At 41.5% G+C, this 21,441-nt stretch overlaps 3 protein-coding genes across 3 annotated transcripts; all 3 read left to right on the forward strand.

Moving 5' to 3' along the window:
* Positions 1 to 7,875: 7,875 nt before the first annotated feature.
* On the forward strand, positions 7,876 to 11,409 carry LOC112179552 (nucleotide pyrophosphatase/phosphodiesterase). Its single transcript, XM_024318011.2, has 11 exons — positions 7,876 to 8,137; positions 8,404 to 8,495; positions 8,580 to 8,643; positions 8,722 to 8,844; positions 9,112 to 9,204; positions 9,322 to 9,451; positions 9,541 to 9,622; positions 9,700 to 9,832; positions 9,963 to 10,168; positions 10,284 to 10,409; positions 10,600 to 11,409. Exons 1-11 carry the CDS (start codon positions 7,934 to 7,936, stop codon positions 11,213 to 11,215), a joined length of 1,869 nt encoding a protein of 622 aa, XP_024173779.1. The 5' UTR covers positions 7,876 to 7,933; the 3' UTR covers positions 11,216 to 11,409.
* Positions 11,410 to 11,847: 438 nt separating this feature from the next.
* Positions 11,848 to 12,641, forward strand: LOC112179553 (probable inactive purple acid phosphatase 27). Its single transcript, XM_024318012.2, has 2 exons — positions 11,848 to 12,199; positions 12,496 to 12,641. Exons 1-2 carry the CDS (start codon positions 11,954 to 11,956, stop codon positions 12,583 to 12,585), a joined length of 336 nt encoding a protein of 111 aa, XP_024173780.1. The 5' UTR covers positions 11,848 to 11,953; the 3' UTR covers positions 12,586 to 12,641.
* Positions 12,642 to 14,078: 1,437 nt separating this feature from the next.
* Positions 14,079 to 21,441, forward strand: LOC112177353 (probable inactive purple acid phosphatase 27). Its single transcript, XM_040511315.1, has 11 exons — positions 14,079 to 14,090; positions 18,685 to 18,713; positions 18,798 to 18,861; positions 18,947 to 19,069; positions 19,240 to 19,332; positions 19,449 to 19,578; positions 19,666 to 19,747; positions 19,830 to 19,962; positions 20,098 to 20,303; positions 20,419 to 20,544; positions 20,706 to 21,441. The coding sequence occupies exons 1-11, from the start codon at positions 14,079 to 14,081 to the stop codon at positions 21,319 to 21,321; spliced, it is 1,614 nt and encodes a 537-aa protein (XP_040367249.1). The 3' UTR covers positions 21,322 to 21,441.

Here is a 21,441-nt window from a genome sequence, read left to right on the forward strand (position 1 = left end):
CGGAGGTTGCGGAACTTGAAGATTAGATCAGCAGTAGAGGAGAGCGACTGAGCTCTGGCTTTGTGGGATCACCGGAACACTTGCATACAGTGCTACACCAACCCTCTCGCCGTCATTTCCTGCAAATTTGAAGCCAAAACAATTTCCTATTTCACAAACCCAATCGCAAACACATACTAACAATTCTCATCAAGAATGAAGCTTACTCTAATTAGGATGGGGAAGTTCTTCCTGGCGAAGCGTTCGACCCATCGATTGAGCACGCCGTCAATGTCGTCACCGCGACGGAGCTGATAGATCCGATTGACGATGTTGGAGATGGCCTAGTCTTTCTGGAAACGCTTCGTTTCTACTCATAAGCGGTGGTGTTTGGGGATGTCTCGTTTCCTGAAGTCGCCGATATGAGTGGAGAGGTAGTGAGTGCCACTATTGTAGTCGACGGAGATGTGCTTCTTCTCCTTGAAAGCCGCTGAGTCGCTCTTACTGGGCTTATTGTGAGAGTTCGGGTCTTGGACTGCGGAAGGTGGAGGTGGGGTGGTTGAGATACTAGAGTGGCCATTGGGACTGTGTACTGAGCGAGCCTCCTCGATAAAGAGGAATTCTGGCGAGGTGGGAAGCTGGTAAAGTTTTCGAATTAGATATATCTTGGAGATCCTGCTACGGGTTATAGAGGTGGGTTGGAGTTATTGTGTCGTGATCTGAGGCTGAAGAGGACATGGGTTGAGACATGGTGGAGGAGGGAGGGAAAGGGAGAGAGAGAAAGGAAAGAGAGAGAGGAGCTATCGAGTTTCAGGAAGAGAGATGAGGAAAAGAGTATTAAGGGGTAGTTGGGACATTTCGTCCAAATTGAGAGTTAAAAACTGAACCGTGGGTCATGCTTGTTGGTGCCAACTCAGCGTATGACATCACAATTAGAGTCAAAGTCAAATTTTGGACTAGGTTGATGGAAATTGGAAGTACATGGACCATCTTGATTAAAAAATTGAACTAGGGATAATAGTTTCTTTGGGAAACTAGGGATAATTGAAGTATATGGGTAGTGAATAGTTTCTTTGGGAAACTAGGGATAATTGAACCCTAGCATGGATTTAATGTAATAAATATGTTTTGACTTCATAGTTTTCAATTTCGTGTTTGGCATATGTTTTATTCTATGATATTTGGCTTAGATGCATGCTTAGGAGCTTGATTAACTCTTGAATGTGTAGATGAGCATGTCTAGAACAAATTAGAAGACCTAATCACTTCTCTAGTTTATGGGTAGGACACTTGTCTAGAACATGGTTAGTTACAATACCAATTTCGATTGCCATATTGGCTAGCTTGAGAACCTTGATTTTAGGACTCTTCACCTTTTGGTGCAACTAGAGTCCCTAACAAGGCTCTAGATTGTCTCAATTTAGTTTCTACGACCCTTGATCCGGAGTAGGAATACCTTTTAAGGAATCTATTGACTCATGAGCCTTGAAAAGTCTTGGGTACGGTTCTTCTTGATGCTATCATGAATTGAATGTCCATTGTCGGAATATATTTGTGCATTGAATTTGGCTAGAAGGATACCCGATACCCTAGTGACCTAATTTTCATTTCTTACTTTTCTTTTCTTTATTTATTTTAGTTGTTAGCTAAAGCTTTCATTTAAATTCTTGCAATTTAATTATTAGAAAATTACAATTACAATTTCGAATGATAATTTCTACTTCATTGTAAATAGCCATCACTAAGCTCGTAGCTTTGATTAGGCCTTGGTGAGAACCAAAGCCGAGCATTGCTAAGGCTTGGTGCCTTAGAGTAGCATTTTTATTTATTTTTCTTTTCTTTTTCTTTTATTTGCTTAATGACTCTAATTCCGACTACCCAAGGATTGTGGGTTTGCCACTAATCTCAGTGGTACAATAACTTTGGGCATAATATTTTCCTATCTTGACAATGATACGTACACTTGCATAAATGTGTATCAAGTCACTCATCGTAGTCGATTCCAGGGCGTTTTGTGAGATGCCTTGAGCCATAAGGCGAGATTACCTTCTCTTTTTCTCACCACACTTTCTAACGAAGAACCATTAGTCAATAGGTTTTATGTTAGGAGGTGTTGGCATCATTGGCTCGAAAACCTTCCTCTTCGTTAGAGAATTCAACATAACCTGGATAACATATTTCCATTTAGGCCAAATTTCTCTACGTTGGCATTCATTCATCAACGGAGCGTGGTTCGATATCATCAGACTCAACAAACTCATGCGCAATGAAATACGCGATTACATCATCAATTATGATGGAGTTTCTATCCCACGTCTCATGTAGTGTAATTTTCATAGAGCTCTATATTCTCATAAATAGGTTTCCGACGTTGAGGCGTCCCCCAACGATAACCTTAATCCAGAAGATTATCATGAGACGGATTTTGAGTGTCGATGATCAAAGGATTGGTTGTGCCAAAGTATCCTTCCAACCCACGAGCCTCTCATGCATCCTAGCTGGGGCCATGGCCTGTAACACTAGAGTGCCACTATCGATGACGTTGGCGCCATGCCTACCTTCGTGTAGGGTGGCGCTACGTCCTTTCGTAGGGACGTCCTTCCTTGCAGGCATATTTGCAGCAAATATGTGTGATCTCGTCACTTTAGTGGGGATCGAGATGAGACATAGTAAGGACAGGCCAAGACAATTCCTGTCGTTCCTGCTGAACATTCTTGTAATGACAGGAAGACTGTCTCATCAAAGTGACAATCCGCAAGACATGCTATAAAGAGATCACCTAGCAAAGGCATTGAATGGCGGACGATTGTTGGAATCTCAAATCCAACGTAGTTGCCCATTCGTCTGTAAAGACCCATCATAATACGATGTGGCGGCATAATTGGCACATAAATGACACACTCAAAGATGTGTAAGTACGATACTTGTACCCAGTCACTAGCTGTAACGCATAGGTAGATTGAGTAGCGGTGGGTTGTAGACAAATTAGAATAGCTACATGCGATATTGCATCACCCCAAGCGGATATAAGGATATTGGAGCGCATTACCAAATTTCAGGCTACCATCGTAGTCGTTTCCGCAAGACTATTTGGGTGTGTTCATGTGAATATGATATAAAACATTAGTCCTAGTGATATGCAATAACCATTGAAAGTCTTCGATGTATACTCTCTAGCAATGTCAAATCCAATTGACTGAATATGATGATCCGTAGAGTGAGCCTGTTGTCATATGATATTTGCTAGGAGTGTAGTATAAGCAGTGTTTACAGGTGGACAATGGCACAACACGTGACCATTGTTTTTGCATGTTAACCAACATCATGAAATATTTAAGCGTCTGCAAGTTGGTTGAATCAATCCATAGAATCCCCATGGATTCTATGTAAGAACAGAATGAGTATTTTCATATCTTTTGCATAGGACGGTCTCAGTCCTAATTTCCCTAAGGAACGAGTTTTGTAAAACGAGCGAGAGGCTTTAGAAGTAACCAATGAGGATTTTGGTTTGGCCTGAGTGTCTGAAACGCTATTTGAAGTAAAGTTGGTGATTGCAGCGTCACCATGATGGAAGCCATCCATGGCGTTATGGATAGGGACTGGTGGTGGACGGCGGCGGCTTAGGAGGCAGCGATGACGGTCACACTTAGTCAACTTTTGATTCATGCTTCGTTTCGCTCGAGAGAAAGGATGTCCATGTGAAGTCTTTAGTAGACGGATCATCATGTCATGACTAGGATGACCTATCTTGTCGTGACAAAGCCAATATGTGTCTAAATCCAAGAGATCTTTTCTCATAACTTTATTGGATTTAATAGCTCGAATAGTAACATAGAGTCCACTAGAGAGACACATAAATTTCTCTAAGATGCGCCTTTGTTCACAATCGTTAGAGGTATTGCAAAAGAACTCATTTTCGTTCTCTACATGTGTTTTCACATGGAATTCGTTGGCTATTCATAGGTGCGATTTGCCCTTAGAGCGTAGAGAGTTTCTGTGACAGTAATCAAGATGCCATTTGGCAAGGGAAACTTGGGCTATTCCATGTCCTTGAATTAATACCTGGGCCATCGTTGTCACAAAGTCATATGCTCATAATCAAAATGGAGTCATAATGAAAAGAACTCGAAATTTTATTCATAAACCAACTGAGTTACATCATTGTCTCTTTGACCAAAGAAAATCTAATCCAAAATGCTAGCTAATGCAAAACAATGGTAGTCGTCTAACTTCTTTCGGTAATTCTAAAATAAATATGACCAGGTGAGTAGAGAGATGTCGGTGAAGCAAGGCTCGCTTAAGTACCACTAATCTCAAAACCTTCCTAGACATCACACTTACTTTGGGTGAGCCTATTTTGAAGAAAGACTAAACCATTGGCATCTATTACAAAAATATATGGCAATTGCCTATTACATCTCTTGGAAACTAAAAAGACTTAATCAAAATTGCCACTCTCTAGATCTTGGCCTTTCAAGTTTTCAACCCTTAGAGTGAGATCGTCATCTTGATCTTCTTGCTCCATGTAATTTGCTTCCCTTTACGTCTTGTACGCGTTAACAACATTCTGGGGTGCATTACATGCTTTGGCCCAATGTTTGGACGCTCCACACCGAAGACAAGCATCATCATGATCAGGCTCTCTTGATCGAGGTACACCTAGAACGCGTTGGGGATGGCTATGATCCTTGATGGCGCCACCACCATAGCCGAAGGCTCTACCTCTCTCTCTTCACACGTTGACCTCTACGGTTCTGTGCACGCCTATCTTGGTGGTTTCCTTCATTTTTGGGGCGAGAATATGGACCAGAACGTCTAGAATTATCCCTTTCCTTAGGGTTTCGCTCTTGGCACCCTCCCTTAGGGGCGCGACTATAATTAGACTCCGGAATTGGCTTTGCTCACACGGATCTAGAGTTATAGTTCTTCACAAGTATGTTGTCATGCTTTTCAGCTACGTTCATGGCTCCAATAAGCTCATGAAATCTTGTGATGCGTCCGGCATTGACATCAATCTGATAATTCTTGACTATCATCAATGCAGAGAAGGGGAATGTAGAGAGAGAGCCTTCTCGATCAACATAGTATCAGTGATTTTCTGTCCACATAATTTCATCAAAGACTTTATACGAAGTGCTACCAAATTGTAGTCAAGTACAGACTTGAAATCACAGAAGCGGAGGCTATGCCATCTCACTTCTAAATCAGGAAGCAGGGAGTCACGAATGTTGCCAAAACGCTGCTCGAGTTCTACCTATAGTTTTCTTGGGTCTTCCTCATTGAGGTAATCATTCTGGAGCACGTCATTCATGTGCCTTGTCATAAGAATTATAGCTTTAGCTTCATTGGCCTATCTCGTAGCTCTATTGGCTTCAAAAGCGGCAGCTTGTTGAGGAGTAAGCACGTTCTGACTTGGCTCTTGGATCGTATCTAGGATCTCATCAGCCTTAAGATGCTGGCGTACACCACGAACCCACTTGTGGTATCCTGCGACTATTGTCTCTAGTGGAGCGAAGCTCAACTTGTTCAGGTTACTCATCCTTAAAAACAACAAAAGATTAGGGTTAGTTTCGGAGCGAAAAGGCTACCACGAAAATAATAAAAATTTCTGAGCGTAGTCGCTTATAAGAAATTAGGAATTTCCGAGCATAGTCGCTTCCAAGAAATTCTATTCCAAGAGGGGTTGGATTAGATCGAAACAATGATATTTGTGGTCAATCGTTTCTTCTCAACAAACTCTAAGTTTGGAGAACTCTACAAGCTGCAAGCTTGGAGTGAGGATGAACCCCCACAATTCTGCTTAATTAGGTCTCCTCTATGATGAAGAAAGGGGGGTAGAAGAAGGGAGTTTGCAAATCCCCGAAGAAAAAGAAAAGAAATTGAAATTACAAAAACAAAAGGAATTGGAAATGATTATTTACCCAATTTTAGCTTAAAAATTGCCCACTTACCCAAACACTGTAAGAGATTGCCCACTTACCTAAACACTCTAAGAGATTATTTCCCTAATACCCAATTAAGTATTTTTTTTATATTTTTTTTATATTTATTTTTGAGAGAATTTTTCCCTCTCCTTCTTTGTCACTTAGAGAGAGAAGGATCGGAGACCTTGCCGGACTCCAGTGACCAGTGGCCTGCCGCGGACTCCGGCGATCGGTCACCGGAATCCAGAATCCGGCTACGAGATCGGTGACCGGTGACCGGATTCTGGCGTCTGATTTTATTATCCCCCAATAATACCCAGTAATCATATTATTGCCCCCCAATAAACATATTATTGCTCCCCAGTAAACTTGTTATTGGGGATCAATAATTAGTGAAAAATGAATATGTTTTGAATTTTGAAAGCTTTCGGAGGTTTATCTAAATAAATAATCTTATTATTGCCCCTCAGTAATCTTATTATTGCCCTCTAATAATCATATTAATGCCCTAAAGTGAATTGCATAAACTCCCAAAACCAAACTGAATACACTACAGTATTGCCCTATCGGAGACTTGATGGATGTGTTGGTCCCAAAAAAAAAAAAAAGTGCTCTGGGCACCCATCGGAGTGTGAGGCCAGCTAGTTTTTTTGCAGGTGCTTCCCCGGTAGTTGTTTGGAGGTCGTGACTGGATTGGGAGGCGGAAGATGCGACCGGGTTGGGTTGGAGAACTAGCCGGTGATTGGCTTATCTCAGGCCGGGAGACTGGAGTCGGGTCGTGTTCGTCTTTCTCGGTTGGAAGGAGTGGTCGGGGCGTGGTTGTGTAATGGGAGCGGAGTAGAATCGGGCTGGGATCAGAATCGGATCCCCGTTGGGCTGAGTTGTGGCAATGGGTGTTGGATAAGTGGTTTGGATGACGGCGGCGCTCGGAGGTTCAATTCTGATCCTGATGCAGTGCTCTGATCTTGGGGCTGGCTTGGGGTGGGAACCATGACGGTTGAGATCGTCTCTGATGCCGGTGGAGACTTGATGGATGTGTTGGCCTGAAGCCTGTGGTGGGGCGTCAGACCTGCCATGGCAGAGAGAGAGAGGGGGCCGTGCAGATCGGAGGGATGAGAGAGAGAGAGAGAGAGAGAGAGAGAGAGAGAGAGATATATATATATATATATATATATATATATATGAGTGTAATATTTAAATTAAAATGTGGGCAATACTGTCAAACACTGTTAGATTGGGTAAATGGAGTTAAAAAAACCTCTTAGTGGAGTAAGTGGACAATTTTTAGGCTAAAATTAGGTAAGTGATCACGGCCCTAAAGAAAAATACCTTTTTTTTTCTTTGACTTTGACTGAATGTGGGCCTCCCTTTTTTTTTTCTCTCTTTTCGTCTTCTCCGGCAGTGGGACACAAGCTTTTTTCTTTTTCTTTTTCTTTCTCTTCTTCCAGGCCGCCTTCTTCCTTTCTTTATTTTTCTTTCTTTTTTCATCTTTCTGGGCCTGTCTCTCTCTTTCCTTCTTACTGGTTTCGGTGACGCCGCCGGCGGTTCTAGGCTTCAATATATGCGGCGGTGGTTGCTAGGGTTTGAAGGTTTTGAATTTAGGGTTTCATGGTTAGTGCTTCGTGCTGATTGTTGTGTACTTTCATTGATAATAGGGGTATCTCTAAAATTCTCGGAGATTATCTCTAATTAAAACTCTATTACAACTAGATCAAGCAACCTAGAATTTGAGCCAGACACATATTCTACATTTACTTGAACAAACCAAGGTTTTTAATCCTAAAAGGTTTAGCGAGGCATCAATAATTCAGAATTAAAAAGTAAAAACTGGTGGTTTCCAGAAGTAAACAAAATCGAGAGATGCATGCATGCATGCATGTCACATCATTAAGAAAAAAAATATCCAATTCTAGCCAAAAGCTTCAAAAGGAGTGATAGGGACAAATTTAATGGGCGAGGCCTACTATAAAGGCGGCTGAGACTTCAGTGCTGATAAACACATCTGAGTTTTAATAATTGGTAAACCTACCATGGCCTTCTTCTTCCTCCTCAAAGTTGCAGTGCTACTGGTTTTCTTAGATCAGTTCACAGTAGCTCATAATATCAAGCCGAAGCTGTATGCAGATGCTGGTGATGGAGTGCAGCCGCTGTCCAAGATTCAAATCCTCAGAGCTGTTTCTCAGCTTCACGAAAATGCCTCCGTCTCTGCGTACCCTGTCCTTCTTGGCACAAAAGTACGCCGATATATACTTCGTTAAACTAGCTATTAGTAATTGGGAGAGTATTTATTTGTCTCGCGTCAAAACTGGAAGTTACTTTATTCGAAAAGACTAGTCGGAAATTTACATGATGGGTAATTCCAATCAAGAAAGATACGACACGACGCTTTTGGGCATTTCTTGAGTAAAGTTAAAGACACGGGCTATTGCCTAAACAATTCACCGATACCCATTTATGTGGCGGCCTCATTTACTGACATTTGTTTTTACTTTATGTGCAGGGGGAAGATCTTGGGTGGGTAACTGTAACAATTTCTAGTCCTACTCCTGCACCAGATGATTGGGTGGCAGTTTTTTCTCCTGCAGTTTTCAAGTAATGTCAACCTTGCACATTCCTGGTTTTAGCTGCTGTGTATTTTTAAGCTTGTAGACTAAAATTTTCAATCTGTTATGGCAGTGCATCGACCTGTCCATACAATGAAGATTACTATGAGCCGTACATATGCACATCTCCTATAAAGGTATGTGCTTGTTCGAATTTATTGCACTCCATGTGTTCGACGTAATGTCCCACTGAAAACTTGTTGTTTTGATTTCAGTACAAGTTTGCCAATTATTCCAGTGCTGATTACGCAGCCACTGGCAATTCAACTTTGAAGTTCCAGTTGATCAATCAACGGGCAGATTTTTCGTTTGCATTGTTCTCCGGCGGGCTGTCAAACGTGTGTTCATGACTCTCTCTCTCTCTCTCTCTCTCTCTCTCTCTCTCTCTCTCCTTTCAGCTAATTGGTTGCTGCACGCCCGCACACACTCTCTCTCTCTCTCTCTCTCTCTCTCTCTCTCTCCTTTCAGCTAATTGGTTGCTGCACGCCCGCACACACATTTTGTATCATTGTTCTGAAGTTTCATGTGTTGATAACTTGATATTAATGCCTCTAACCCGATGGCACTTCAATTCTTGGCTAAAGTGTGTATTTGTTGTAATGCAGCCGAAATTGGTGGCAGTTTCTAACAATGTAACCTTTGCGTATCCGAAGGCTCCCCTTTATCCTCGCCTTGCTCTAGGGAAGCTCTGGGATGAAGTAGGTTTATGTTATTATGATTCATTACTTTTATTTTCAGCCAGTCAATCAGAATGTGGACTACTAGTTGTATGATCTTCTCGTACTCATGTTATGTATGATATTTTTGTTATGCAGATGACAGTGACTTGGACAAGTGGCTATAACATCGATGAAGCTGTACCTTTAGTTGAGTGGGGTTTAGAGGGAGAGCCTCAAACTCGATCTCCAGCAGGAACATTGACTTTCAGTCGACGGGACATGTGTGGTATGAATCACATGATCAATCTAGTTCACCTACATTAATGATCGAATGAGAAAACTTAGAGTAATGCATTTCTTGTCATTTTTATCCAGCCGCACCCGCACGAACAGTTGGTTGGCGTGATCCTGGTTTCATCCATACAAGTTTTCTAAAAGATTTGTGGCCAAATTCAGTGTATGCATCTAGAATATTAGATCCATCTTGGCTATAACATCCTGTTATTAAGACTGTTGTGCTGGTTTTCTATGCAGGTACTCTTACAAGCTTGGCCATAGGTTATCTAATGGTTCCTATATCTGGAGCAAGGCTTACTCTTTCAAGTCATCACCATATCCTGGGCAGGAGTCATTGCAGCGTGTTATTATATTTGGTGACATGGGAAAGGTAATATCAGGAAATTGGAAACTACTTGGTTATGCCACTAAACACGTCACACAGCATTATGTTACCGTGAATTTCTGCAAACATAGCTGCCTAGATGTTTATCCTTTACTTTTCCTCCTGCAAATTTCAGGCTGAGCGTGATGGTTCAAATGAATATGCTGATTATCAGCCCGGCTCACTCAACACCACAGATCAGCTAATCAAGGACTTGGACAACATTGACATAGTTTTTCACATAGGAGATATGGCTTATGCCAATGGATACATCTCACAGTGGGATCAGTTCACATCACAGGTGGAGCCGATTTCATCAGTTGTACCATATATGATTGCGAGGTTTGTAATCTTGCTACTTTGATCCTAATTACTGCCGACTGTGGGCACATGTACTACTGTTTATTGTATAGGTACACATGTCCTCTGAAACTTACATCAAGTTTTTTTACGACAGTGGCAACCATGAACGAGATACAACAGGGACCGGATCCTTCTACAACACTAATGATGCAGGTGGCGAATGTGGTGTGCCAGCTGAGACCATGTATTATGTTCCTGCTGAGAACAGAGCTAAATTCTGGTAATAACAACAATACTTTTATATTACGCTTATAGTGACTGGTTGAGAAGACAGATCTCGATCTTAGAGCAGTACAGATGCTGTTATGATCTTATATACACATTTATGTCTAGTCAAACTTTTATGAGTATATAATCTCGTTTTTGGTTAGTTTGGCATGATGTTTTAATCCTGTAATTTCTGTTTACAGGTATGCAACAGATTATGGCATGTTCCACTTCTGTATAGCTGACACTGAGCATGACTGGAGAGAAGGTTCTGAGCAGTATAAATTTATTGAGAAATGCCTTGCATCTGCCAACAGGCACAAGCAGCCTTGGCTGATATTCGCTGCTCATCGTGTTCTCGGTTATTCCTCTAACTCTTGGTATGGACAAGAGGGTTCATTTGATGAGCCCATGGGAAGGGATGACATGCAAAAGCTTTGGCAAAGATACAAGGTGGACATTGCATTTTACGGCCATGTCCATAACTACGAAAGAATATGCCCCATCTATCAGAACCAGTGTGTAACTGCGGAAATCTCTAACTATTCCGGAACTGTCAACGGAACAATCCATGTTGTTGTTGGTGGAGGAGGCAGCCACTTATCAGATTTTAGTTCGCTGCACACAGTTTGGAGCATTTACCAAGATCGAGATTATGGTTATACGAAACTCACAGCATATAACCACTCATCGCTTCTCTTGGAGTACATGAAGAGCAGCGATGGAAAGGTCTATGATTCATTCACCATCTCAAGGGACTACAGGGATGTCTTGGCCTGTGTTCATGATGGTTGTGAACCAACCACCTTAGCTACATGATTTATTGAACATTGTATGTGTTCTAGTGAATAAATTGGCGATTATTTATTGAAGCAACTAGGTTGTAGACAGTAGATTTACGACAATGGGAGATGTGCTTTATGACTGCCACGCAAGTAAACTATTCTATGTTCTTTATTTTTCTTTGCTTTTCAGACCAGAAAAACAAGAAGAAAAGAATATTTTTTTGCGCTCGTCTTAATTTGTACACAAACTTAGGCAGGTTATTCGGATTTATGATGAAGAATCAGAAAAATCTAGGCCCCGACCACGTTTTTCAGACCAAAGTTAGAGTAGTCCTTTTGGGGATGGTAAGTGAAACACATTATCACCATGGTGAACTATGTCTTACACTTTCCACATCCTCTGGGTAAGTGAAGCACATAATTATCATGATGACTGACTTTCTTGAAAATAACACACAAATCCTTTTCATTTTTAATTATAACAAGTGGCACTTTTATAACAAAAACCTTACAAAGTATTAAAATATCATTAAGAAATGCCATTTTTGCCAGTTTAAAAAGAAAGGGCAAAGACTAAAAATGGAATCATTTGGATGTCTTTTAGGGCTACTTTCTTCTTTTCTTATCTCACAATACAACTTCTATAAAAGCATCTTTAATACTTCCAACTGAAGAATACACTCAACACAGGTGTAAAATAAAAGCTGCAAAAGCAGAGAGATACTTGGTTGTCTGCTATACATCTTGCGGAGACATCAAAGCTGGTCGTCATATGTTTAAGCATTTGGACACTATGGGCCTCTTCAGCTTCTTATCCCAGAAAAGTGCTTTGATGATAGTGGTTTTGTTGGTGCATTTTACACTAGATCATAGTCATGGACACAAAAATAAGCATGGAGATGATGCTGCAGCTGGTGATGGTGTACAGCCACTGTCGAAGATTCAAATCCTCAAAGCTGTTTCTCAGCTTCACGAAAATGCTTCCGTCTCTGCGTACCCTGTCCTTCTTGGCACAAAAGTACGTAGATAGTTCGTTCAACTAGATTTTAGTTTGGGAGTATCTATTTTTTGCAATTTTTGAATAATATATGTGTGGCGACTGGCGACTTTATTTGAAAAGACTAAGTCGGAAATTTACATGTTGGGTTGGTTTAATCAAGAAAGACACGAGAGTTTTGGGCATTTTTTTAGTCGACTCTAAAGTGAAGAATCGGGCTAGTGCCTAAACAAAACTGCTAAACTCACAGAATTTGTTTTTGTACCAAATAATGTGGCGGCCTCATTTACTAACATCTGTTTTTATTTTATGTGCAGGGGGAAGATTTTGGGTGGGTAACTGTGACAGTTTCTAGTCCTAGTCCTGCACAAGATGATTGGCTGGTGTTGAAGGAAAATCAAGTTTAGTGTGCCTTATCAAACTAGGAATAGGAATAGGAGAGAAGATTCTAGATTTCCCAATCCTACACGGATTGGTATTCCTTGTAACATTAGAACTAGCACTTTGTAATCCCTATATATAGGGCTCCTATTCTCAATAATAAATATACATCTCTCTCATCAATCTCTCTCAAATACATTATACTTAAACACGTTATCAGCACGACTCTAACCACAAAACAGAAAACCAAAACTCATTCACAAAGCAGCCCCTAGCCCGAGCTAGCCGAGCCTTCGCTGCAGCCCGAGCGCCCGTGTGTTTGCAACCTTGCACAGCAGCCCCTGCTGCCCCCTTCCTGCAGCCCTGCGTTCCACCCTGCTGCCACCGAAGCATCCCTGCTGCGCAAACAAGCCAACGCACACCCACTGCATCTTTTTCCCGTTCCTGTGCACATCCGTCTTCTTGCAAGCCTCGAAACGTCTAGTTCGGAAGCTCAGATCGAAAAACTTTCTTCATCAAAGTTGTTCGTCTCTGTCTCTTCCATCTAACCTCCAAATTTCAGCCTTATCGGAGTCATATTGAGATCTGTACACCAATCGAGGTACAAGCTGTTCAGAACAGAATCTGCTCCGAATTTTCACCAAGTAAGTATTCAAAAGAGTAAGTTTTGAAGTTCCTATAAATTCAGAATTTATATTTCTTCTTCTTTTCTCGGGGACTTGAAAACCTCCCTTCTTCTACATCCCACCTTTCTGATAACGTGGGTTCGATCTTGAAAAGCGGAATCGTGGGGATTCACGCAATTAACGGACTAAGAGCGTTCGTAAGACTTCGGACTAAGAGCGTCCGTAAGCATCGATTTAACGAACTAAGAGCGTTCGTATGCTACGGACTAAGAGCGTTCGTGAGCATCTATTTTGACCATACAAACATCATTGTTTCGGTCTAATCCAAATTTCTTGGAAATCGATTTCTTGGTAGCATTACTGCTCAGAAATCTCTTATTAGTTTTCGTGGAAGCATTGACTCCGAAACTAATACGTTCTTGCTTTCCTTTTTAGGATGTAAGACTTGAACGAGCTCGATTTTACCCCATTGGATTCTACGGGCACGGAATTTTCATGTGGACTCAAAATGTTGAGCTTCACCTAATTGCCCTTGATTTATTGCCTACAATCCAGGAGTCTTGTTCTAAAAGAACCACTCAAGGCCCTCAAACTGAGATAGATAATTCCAGGGCATTTACCCTGATGAAGCGCCACATGAAGATGGCCCTCCAGTTTGAGTACATGAATGAGGATAACACTAACAATCTTTGGGTTGCGCCTCGTGAACGTTTTAGTAACATTCACAATTTTCCGGACTTAGAAGCATAATGGAATAATATCCGCTTCTCTAAACTTTGAAAGAGTTATGAAATATTGTTCGGAGGCTCTCTACATCATATTATTGATGCATGATTGTGAAAAACACAAAAGAACAAATTGATTGAGAAGACCCTAACGTGACCATAGGAGTCATGACGTTGAGGGTATAGGGTTGGACACCATAGCGCCACTTTTGGCCATGGTTGCACTATTCCAACACCATTGGTCCTAGGGACCATATGTATTGTGTCAATACATCTCAATCAAGAGAGCATCCTCTTCATGGTATTTTATGGAGTACCTGATCAATGGTAATCAAGATATCGAGCTATAAAAGACTTTCAATCTGGCGATGAAAATAGAATGCCGCAGATTTTTATTTAGAATAGTCTTTTAATTTCCAAGAATTATGTAATGGCAATTATGCCTTAATCAATAAAATGACTTATTGGATTATCTCTTTTCCTCTAGGCGTACTCAATTAAGTATGATGTCTAGGAAAGTAATTGAGATTAGTGGTACTTAAGAGAGCTTCGCTCCACCGACATCTCTCTCTACTTCCCTGGTCATATTTAATTGGAATTACCGAACGAATTGAGTGACTACAATTTGTCTAATGTTTGATTTTACTTTGGATTAGATTATGATCACGAAACTTTGATGTAATCATTGGCTATTATTAATAAAGTATCGATTACTTAAAAGATACAAGAGCCAATGGTTTTCATGCGGAAACGCATTGTGAGAATGGACATGAGTTCCTTTGCATCACCTCTAATGACTACGGAAATAAAAGAGTCTTAGAGAAACTTATGTGTCGATCTAGTGGGTTGTATGCAACCACTATACGCATAATTGAATCCAATCATGTTATGAGAGATGATTTATGGGATTCTGACACATATAGGCTTTGGCACGACCGTTTGGGACATCCAGGTCGTGATATGATGATCCGTATATTAAAGACTTCACACGGACATCCATTTTTTTAGAACGAAAAGAAGTGAAATTCGAAATTTGGATCAAGGAGGAGCACCTGCGTCTCACGGTGCCTTTCCCTTTCAAGTTCGGCCATCACAAGCCGACGCCGCCATCCCCCTGCGGCCCAAGGGTGGCTTTGACGCCACCTCTGCTCCCCTGAATCCAATTTCTACTTCTCAAGTCCATTGTGACTTCGTGGCTCAACCAAAATCCTCAATGGTTGTTTCTAAAGCCCATTATTCGTTCTGCAAAGCCTGCTCTTTAGCAAAATTAGGATAGAGACCATCCTATGCAAAGGACACTAAAGAAAATATACCATTCTTGCAAAGAATACAAGGTGATATTTGTGGACCTATTCAACCACCATGCGGACCATTTAGATATTTTATGGTGTTGGTTGATGCATCGACACGCTGGTCACATGTCATGCTATTGTCCACTAGGAACGCTGCATTTGCTAAACTCCTAGCACAGATTATTAAGTTGAGGGCTCACCACCCTGATCATCCTATTAAGTCTATAAGATTAGACAATGCTGGAGAGTTTACATCAAAAACTTTTGATGATTATTGCATGTCCATTGGGATTGAGGTTGAACATCCAGTTCCTCATGTTCACACCCAAAATGGTCTCACAGAAGCCGCCATTAAACGACTACAAATGGTCGCTAGGGCATTGGTAATGCGCACCAATCTCCCTATTTCTGCTTGGGGCTATGCAATTTTGCATGCAGCTGTGCTTATTCGTCTGAGGCCCACTGCCACTCAACCCTTTTCTGCGTCCCAGATGGTGACTGGATATGAGCCCAATGTCTCACACTTACGCATATTTGGGTGTGCAATATATGTGCCTATTGCGCCGCCACAGCGCACCAAAATGGGTCCTCAACGACGATTAGGCATTTATGTTGGATATGATTCTCCAACCATTGTCCGCTATTTAGAACCCTTGACAGGCGATCTCTTTACCGCAAGATTTGCGGATTGTCACTTCGATGAGACAGTCTTCCCGTCGTTAGGGGGAGATAAGAACATAAATGTTCAACAGGAACGACAGGAATTGTCGTGGTCTGTCCCCACTCTGTCTCATTTTGATCCCCGAACCGCACAGTCCGAAATTGAAGTGCGGAGAATTCTCGATCTTCAGAACGTAGCAGAATCGATGCCTGATGCGTTTTCTGATATCGCTAAAGTGACGAGATCACACATACCTGCTGCAAATGCGCCTGCAAGGATTGATGTCCCTAAAAGTAGAGGACATGACGCCAACTCAAGAGTGCATGAGCATGGCGCCAACGTCCCATCTCTCAATGATGGTGACGTTATGGCTAGGCCCACGGCTCCTGCCAGGAAGCGCGGGAGGCCGATAGGTTCGATGGATTCTCGCCCAAGAAAGAAAGCGAGTTTGGCACAGAATAATCCATTAATCATCGATATAAATAATCCATCTCATGAGAATATTCCGGATTATGGTTATGTCCAAGAGACATCATTGGGGGACGCTCCAATGTCAGAACCAACTCCAGAGAATAGAGAGATCTCCATGAATTACACTAGTGTACATGAGATGATGGATAGAAATTCTATGGCGATTGATGATGCATTTGCATATCATATTGCGAAAGGGATTATAGAATATGATGATATCGAACCTCGCTCTGTTGAAGAATGTCAACGAAGAGCAGATTGGCCTAAATGGAAAGATGCGATCCAGGTTGAATTGGATTCACTAACAAAGAGACAGGTATTTGGGCCTGTAACGCAGACACCCCCAAGTGTAAAGCCTGTTGGCCATAAATGGGTCTTTGTTAGAAAGCGTAATGAGAAAAATGAGGTGGTAAGATATAAAGCTCGCCTTGTGGCGCAAGGTTTCTCACAACGCCCTGGAATCGACTACGAGGAGACATATTCTCCCGTAATGGACGTTATAACGTTCCGCTACCTTGTCAATTTGGTAGTTTCCGAAAAACTTGACATGCAGCTTATGGATGTGGTTACAGCATATCTCTATGGGGATCTAGATTCAGAGATATATATGAAGGTTCCAGATGGACTTCAATTACCCAAATCAAGTGGCTCTAAACCACGGAGCGCGTTTTCAATAAGATTAAAACGCTCACTATATGGATTAAAACAATCCGGACGGATGTGGTATAACCGTCTAAGTGACTACTTGATTGGGAAGGGATATATTAACAACGAAATATGCCCATGCGTGTTCATTAAAAGAACAAGTTCCGGATTTGCAATCGTAGCAGTTTATGTCGATGACATGAACCTAATTGGAACTCTAGATGAGTTGAAGGAAACTGCTAAATACTTGAAATCCGAATTTGAGATGAAAGATTTTGGGAAGACACGGTTTTGTCTCGGTTTAGAACTCGAGCACCGTAGTGATGGCATTTTGATCCATCAGTCTGCATATACTCAGAAAATCTTAAGGCGCTTTAATGAAGATAAAGCAAAGCCTGCGAGTACTCCCATGATCGGCCGTAGTCTTGAGCCCGGAAAAGATCCGTTTCGTCCAAGGGATGAGGACGAAGAACACCTAGAGGCCGAAGTGCCCTATTTAAGTGCAATAGGCGCATTATTGTACTTAGCTCAATGCACAAGACCAGACATCTCATTCGCAGTGAACTTGTTAGCTAGACATAGCTCTGCGCCTACACGTCGCCATTGGATTGGTGTAAAGACAATCTTTCGATACCTAAGAGGTACGATTGATGTGGGCCTATTTTATCCCTACAGAGAGAAAAGGAATGACGGAAGAATGGGATCGGACCCCATTAGGCATGGAGCCACCGTCCACCACAAGGGGTGGCCGGCCTCACCCTATCCCCCTTCATCAAAACGACAATGATGTCTTGATGGGTTTTGCTGATGCAGGGTACCTCTCTGACCCTCACAAAGGTCGCTCCCAAACGGGTTATGTCTTTACCATGGGAAGCACTGCGATATCTTGGAGGTCTACGAAACAGACCCTTGTTGCTACTTCCTCAAATCATGCAGAGATTATTGCTCTACATGAAGCCGTGCGTGAATGCATATGGCTAAGGTCTGTAATTCGACACATTCAAGGAAGTTGTGGTTTGAAGTCTACCACAGATGAACCTACATGCATTTATGAGGATAATGCAGCTTGTATTGAACAAATGAAGTTAGGTTTCATCAAGGGCGACAACACCAAGCATATATCGCCCAAGTTCTTTTATAATCAGCAACAACAATCACTTCTAAAGATTGAAGTGAACCAAATCCGATCAGAGGATAATGTAGCGGACTTATTCACTAAGTCGTTACCTAAATCCACCTTCGAGAAACATGTGAAGAGCATCGGATTGAGAAAGTTATCCGAACTCCCACGATTGTAGCAATCAGGGGGAGATATCGACATCAGGGGAAGTTATGATGTCTACATGTTCGATCTCGAAGAGTGAAGGACGTGTTGTGCTCTTTTTGTCCTTCGACCAGGATTATTTTTGTCCCACAGGGTTTTTGTTACCTGGCAAGGTTTTTAACGAGGCAACGGATGAAGCGTTACCACCAAGTTTGAGCGGCACAAGGGGGAGTGTTGAAGGAAAATCAAGTTTAGTGTGCCTTATCAAACTAGGAATAGGAATAGGAGAGAAGATTCTAGATTTCCCAATCCTACACGGATTGGTATTCCTTGTAACATTAGAACTAGCACTTTGTAATCCCTATATATAGGGCTCCTATTCTCAATAATAAATATACATCTCTCTCATCAATCTCTCTCAAATACATTATACTTAAACAGCTGGCAGTTTTTTCTCCAGCAGATTTCAAGTAATGTGAACCTTGCATATTCCTGGTTTTAGCTGCTATGTATTTTTGAGCTTGTACACTAACATTTTCAATCTATTATAGCAGTGCATCGACCTGTCCATACAATGAAGACTACTATGAGCCTTATATATGCACATCTCCTATAAAGGTATTTGTTATTTGCTTGTTGGAGTTTATTCCACTCTATGTGATCCACGTAATGTCCCACTGAACTCTTGTTGTTTTGATTTCAGTACAAGTTTGCCAATTATTCCAGGGCTGATTATGCAAACACAGGCAATACAACTTTGAAGTTCCGATTGATCAATCAACGGGCAGATTTTTCGTTTGCATTGTTCTCGGGCGGGTTGTCAAACGTGTGTTCATGTCTCCTCTCTCTCTCTCTCTCCTCTTTCAGCTAATTGGTTGCTGCACACACATTTTGTATCATTGTTCCAAAGTTTCATTTGTTGATAACTTGATATTAATGCCTCTAACCCGATGGCATTTCAATTGTTGGCTAAAGTGTGTATTCGTTGTAATGCAGCCGAAATTGGTGGCAGTTTCTAATAATGTAACCTTTGCGTATCTGAAGGCTCCCCTTTACCCTCGTCTTGCTCTAGGGAAGCTCTGGGATGAAGTAAGTTTATGTTATTAGGATTCAGTACTTTTATTTTCATTCAGGCAATCAGAATGTAGACTCCTATTTGTACAATCTTCTCATACTCATGTTATGTATGATATTTTGTTATGCAGATGACAGTGACTTGGACAAGTGGATATAACATCGATGAAGCTGTACCTGTAGTTGAGTGGGGTTTAAAGGGAGAACCTCAAACTCGATCTCCAGCAGGAACATTGACTTTCAGTAGACGGGACATGTGTGGTATGAATCATATGATCAATCTAGTTCACCTACATAAATGATCGAATGAGAAAACTTATAGTAACGAGTTCTTGTAATTTTTTCCAGCTGCACCTGCACGAACAGTTGGTTGGCGTGATCCTGGTTTCATCCATACAAGTTTTCTAAAAGATTTGTGGCCAAATTCAGTGTATGCATCTAGAATATTAGATTCATCTATAACATCCATAGCTGTTCTGTTATTAAGACTGTTGTGCTGGTTTTCTATGCAGGTACTCTTACAAGCTTGGTCATAGGTTATCTAATGGTTCCTATATCTGGAGCAAGGCTTACTCTTTCAAGTCATCACCATATCCTGGGCAGGAGTCATTGCAGCGTGTTATTATATTTGGTGACATGGGAAAAGTAAGATCAAGAAAATGAAAACTACTTGATTATGCCACGAACGCTAGCTTGTCAGACAGCATTATTTTACCTTGAATTTCTGCGAACTTAGCTGCCTAGATGTTTATCCTTTACTTTTCCTCCCACAAATTTCAGGCTGAGCGTGATGGTTCAAATGAATATGCTGATTATCAGCCCGGCTCACTCAATACCACAGATCAGCTAATCAAGGATTTGGACAACATTGACATAGTTTTTCATATAGGAGATATGCCTTATGCCAATGGATACATCTCACAGTGGGATCAGTTCACATCACAGGTGGAGCCGATTTCATCAGTTGTACCATATATGGTTGCCAGGTGTGTGTTCTTGTTACTTTGATCCTAGTTACTGCCGACTGTGGGCACACTTACTACTGTACGTTTACTTTATAAGTACACAAATTCTCTGAAACTTACATCAAGTTTACGACAGTGGCAACCATGAACGAGATACAACAGGGACCGGATCCTTCTACGACACTAACGATGCAGGTGGTGAATGTGGTGTGCCAGCTGAGACCATGTATTATGTTCCTGCTGAGAACAGAGCTAAATTCTGGTAATACCAACAATACTTTTATATTACACTTATAGTGACTGGTTAAGAAGACAGATCTTAATCTTAGAGAAGTACAGATGCTGTTATGTATAAGTATATACTATATAATCACATTTTTGGTTAGTTTGGCATAATGTTTTAATCCTGTAATTTCTGTTCAGGTATGCAACAGATTATGGTATGTTTCACTTCTGTATAGCTGACACCGAGCATGACTGGAGAGAAGGTTCTGAGCAGTACAAATTTATTGAGAAATGCCTTGCATCTGCCAACAGGCACAAGCAGCCTTGGCTGATATTCGCTGCTCATCGTGTTCTCGGTTATTCCTCTAATTCTTGGTATGGACAAGAGGGTTCATTTGACGAGCCGACGGGAAGGGATGACATGCAAAAGCTTTGGCAAAGATACAAGGTGGACATTGCATTTTACGGCCATGTCCATAACTACGAAAGAATATGCCCCATCTATCAGAACCAGTGTGTAACTTCGGAAATATCTAACTATTCAGGAACTGTCAACGGAACAATCCATGTTGTTGTTGGTGGAGGAGGCAGCCACTTATCAGATTTTAGCTCGCTGCACACAGTTTGGAGCATTTACCGAGATCGAGATTATGGTTATACGAAACTCACAGCATATAACCACTCATCGCTCCTATTTGAGTACTTGAAGAGCAGCGATGGAAAGGTCTATGATTCATTCACCATCTCAAGGGACTACAAGGATGTCTTGGCCTGTGTTCATGATGGTTGTGAACCAACCACCTTAGCTACATGATTTATTGAACATTGTATGTGTTCTAGAGAATAAATTGGCGATTATTTATTGAAGCAACCAAGTTGTAGACAGTAGATTTACGACAATGAGAGATGTGCTTTATGGAAATCTGATTGCCAC

This window comes from Rosa chinensis, chromosome 7 (assembly GCF_002994745.2).
Source record: "Rosa chinensis cultivar Old Blush chromosome 7, RchiOBHm-V2, whole genome shotgun sequence".
Lineage (NCBI taxonomy): Eukaryota > Viridiplantae > Streptophyta > Magnoliopsida > Rosales > Rosaceae > Rosa > Rosa chinensis.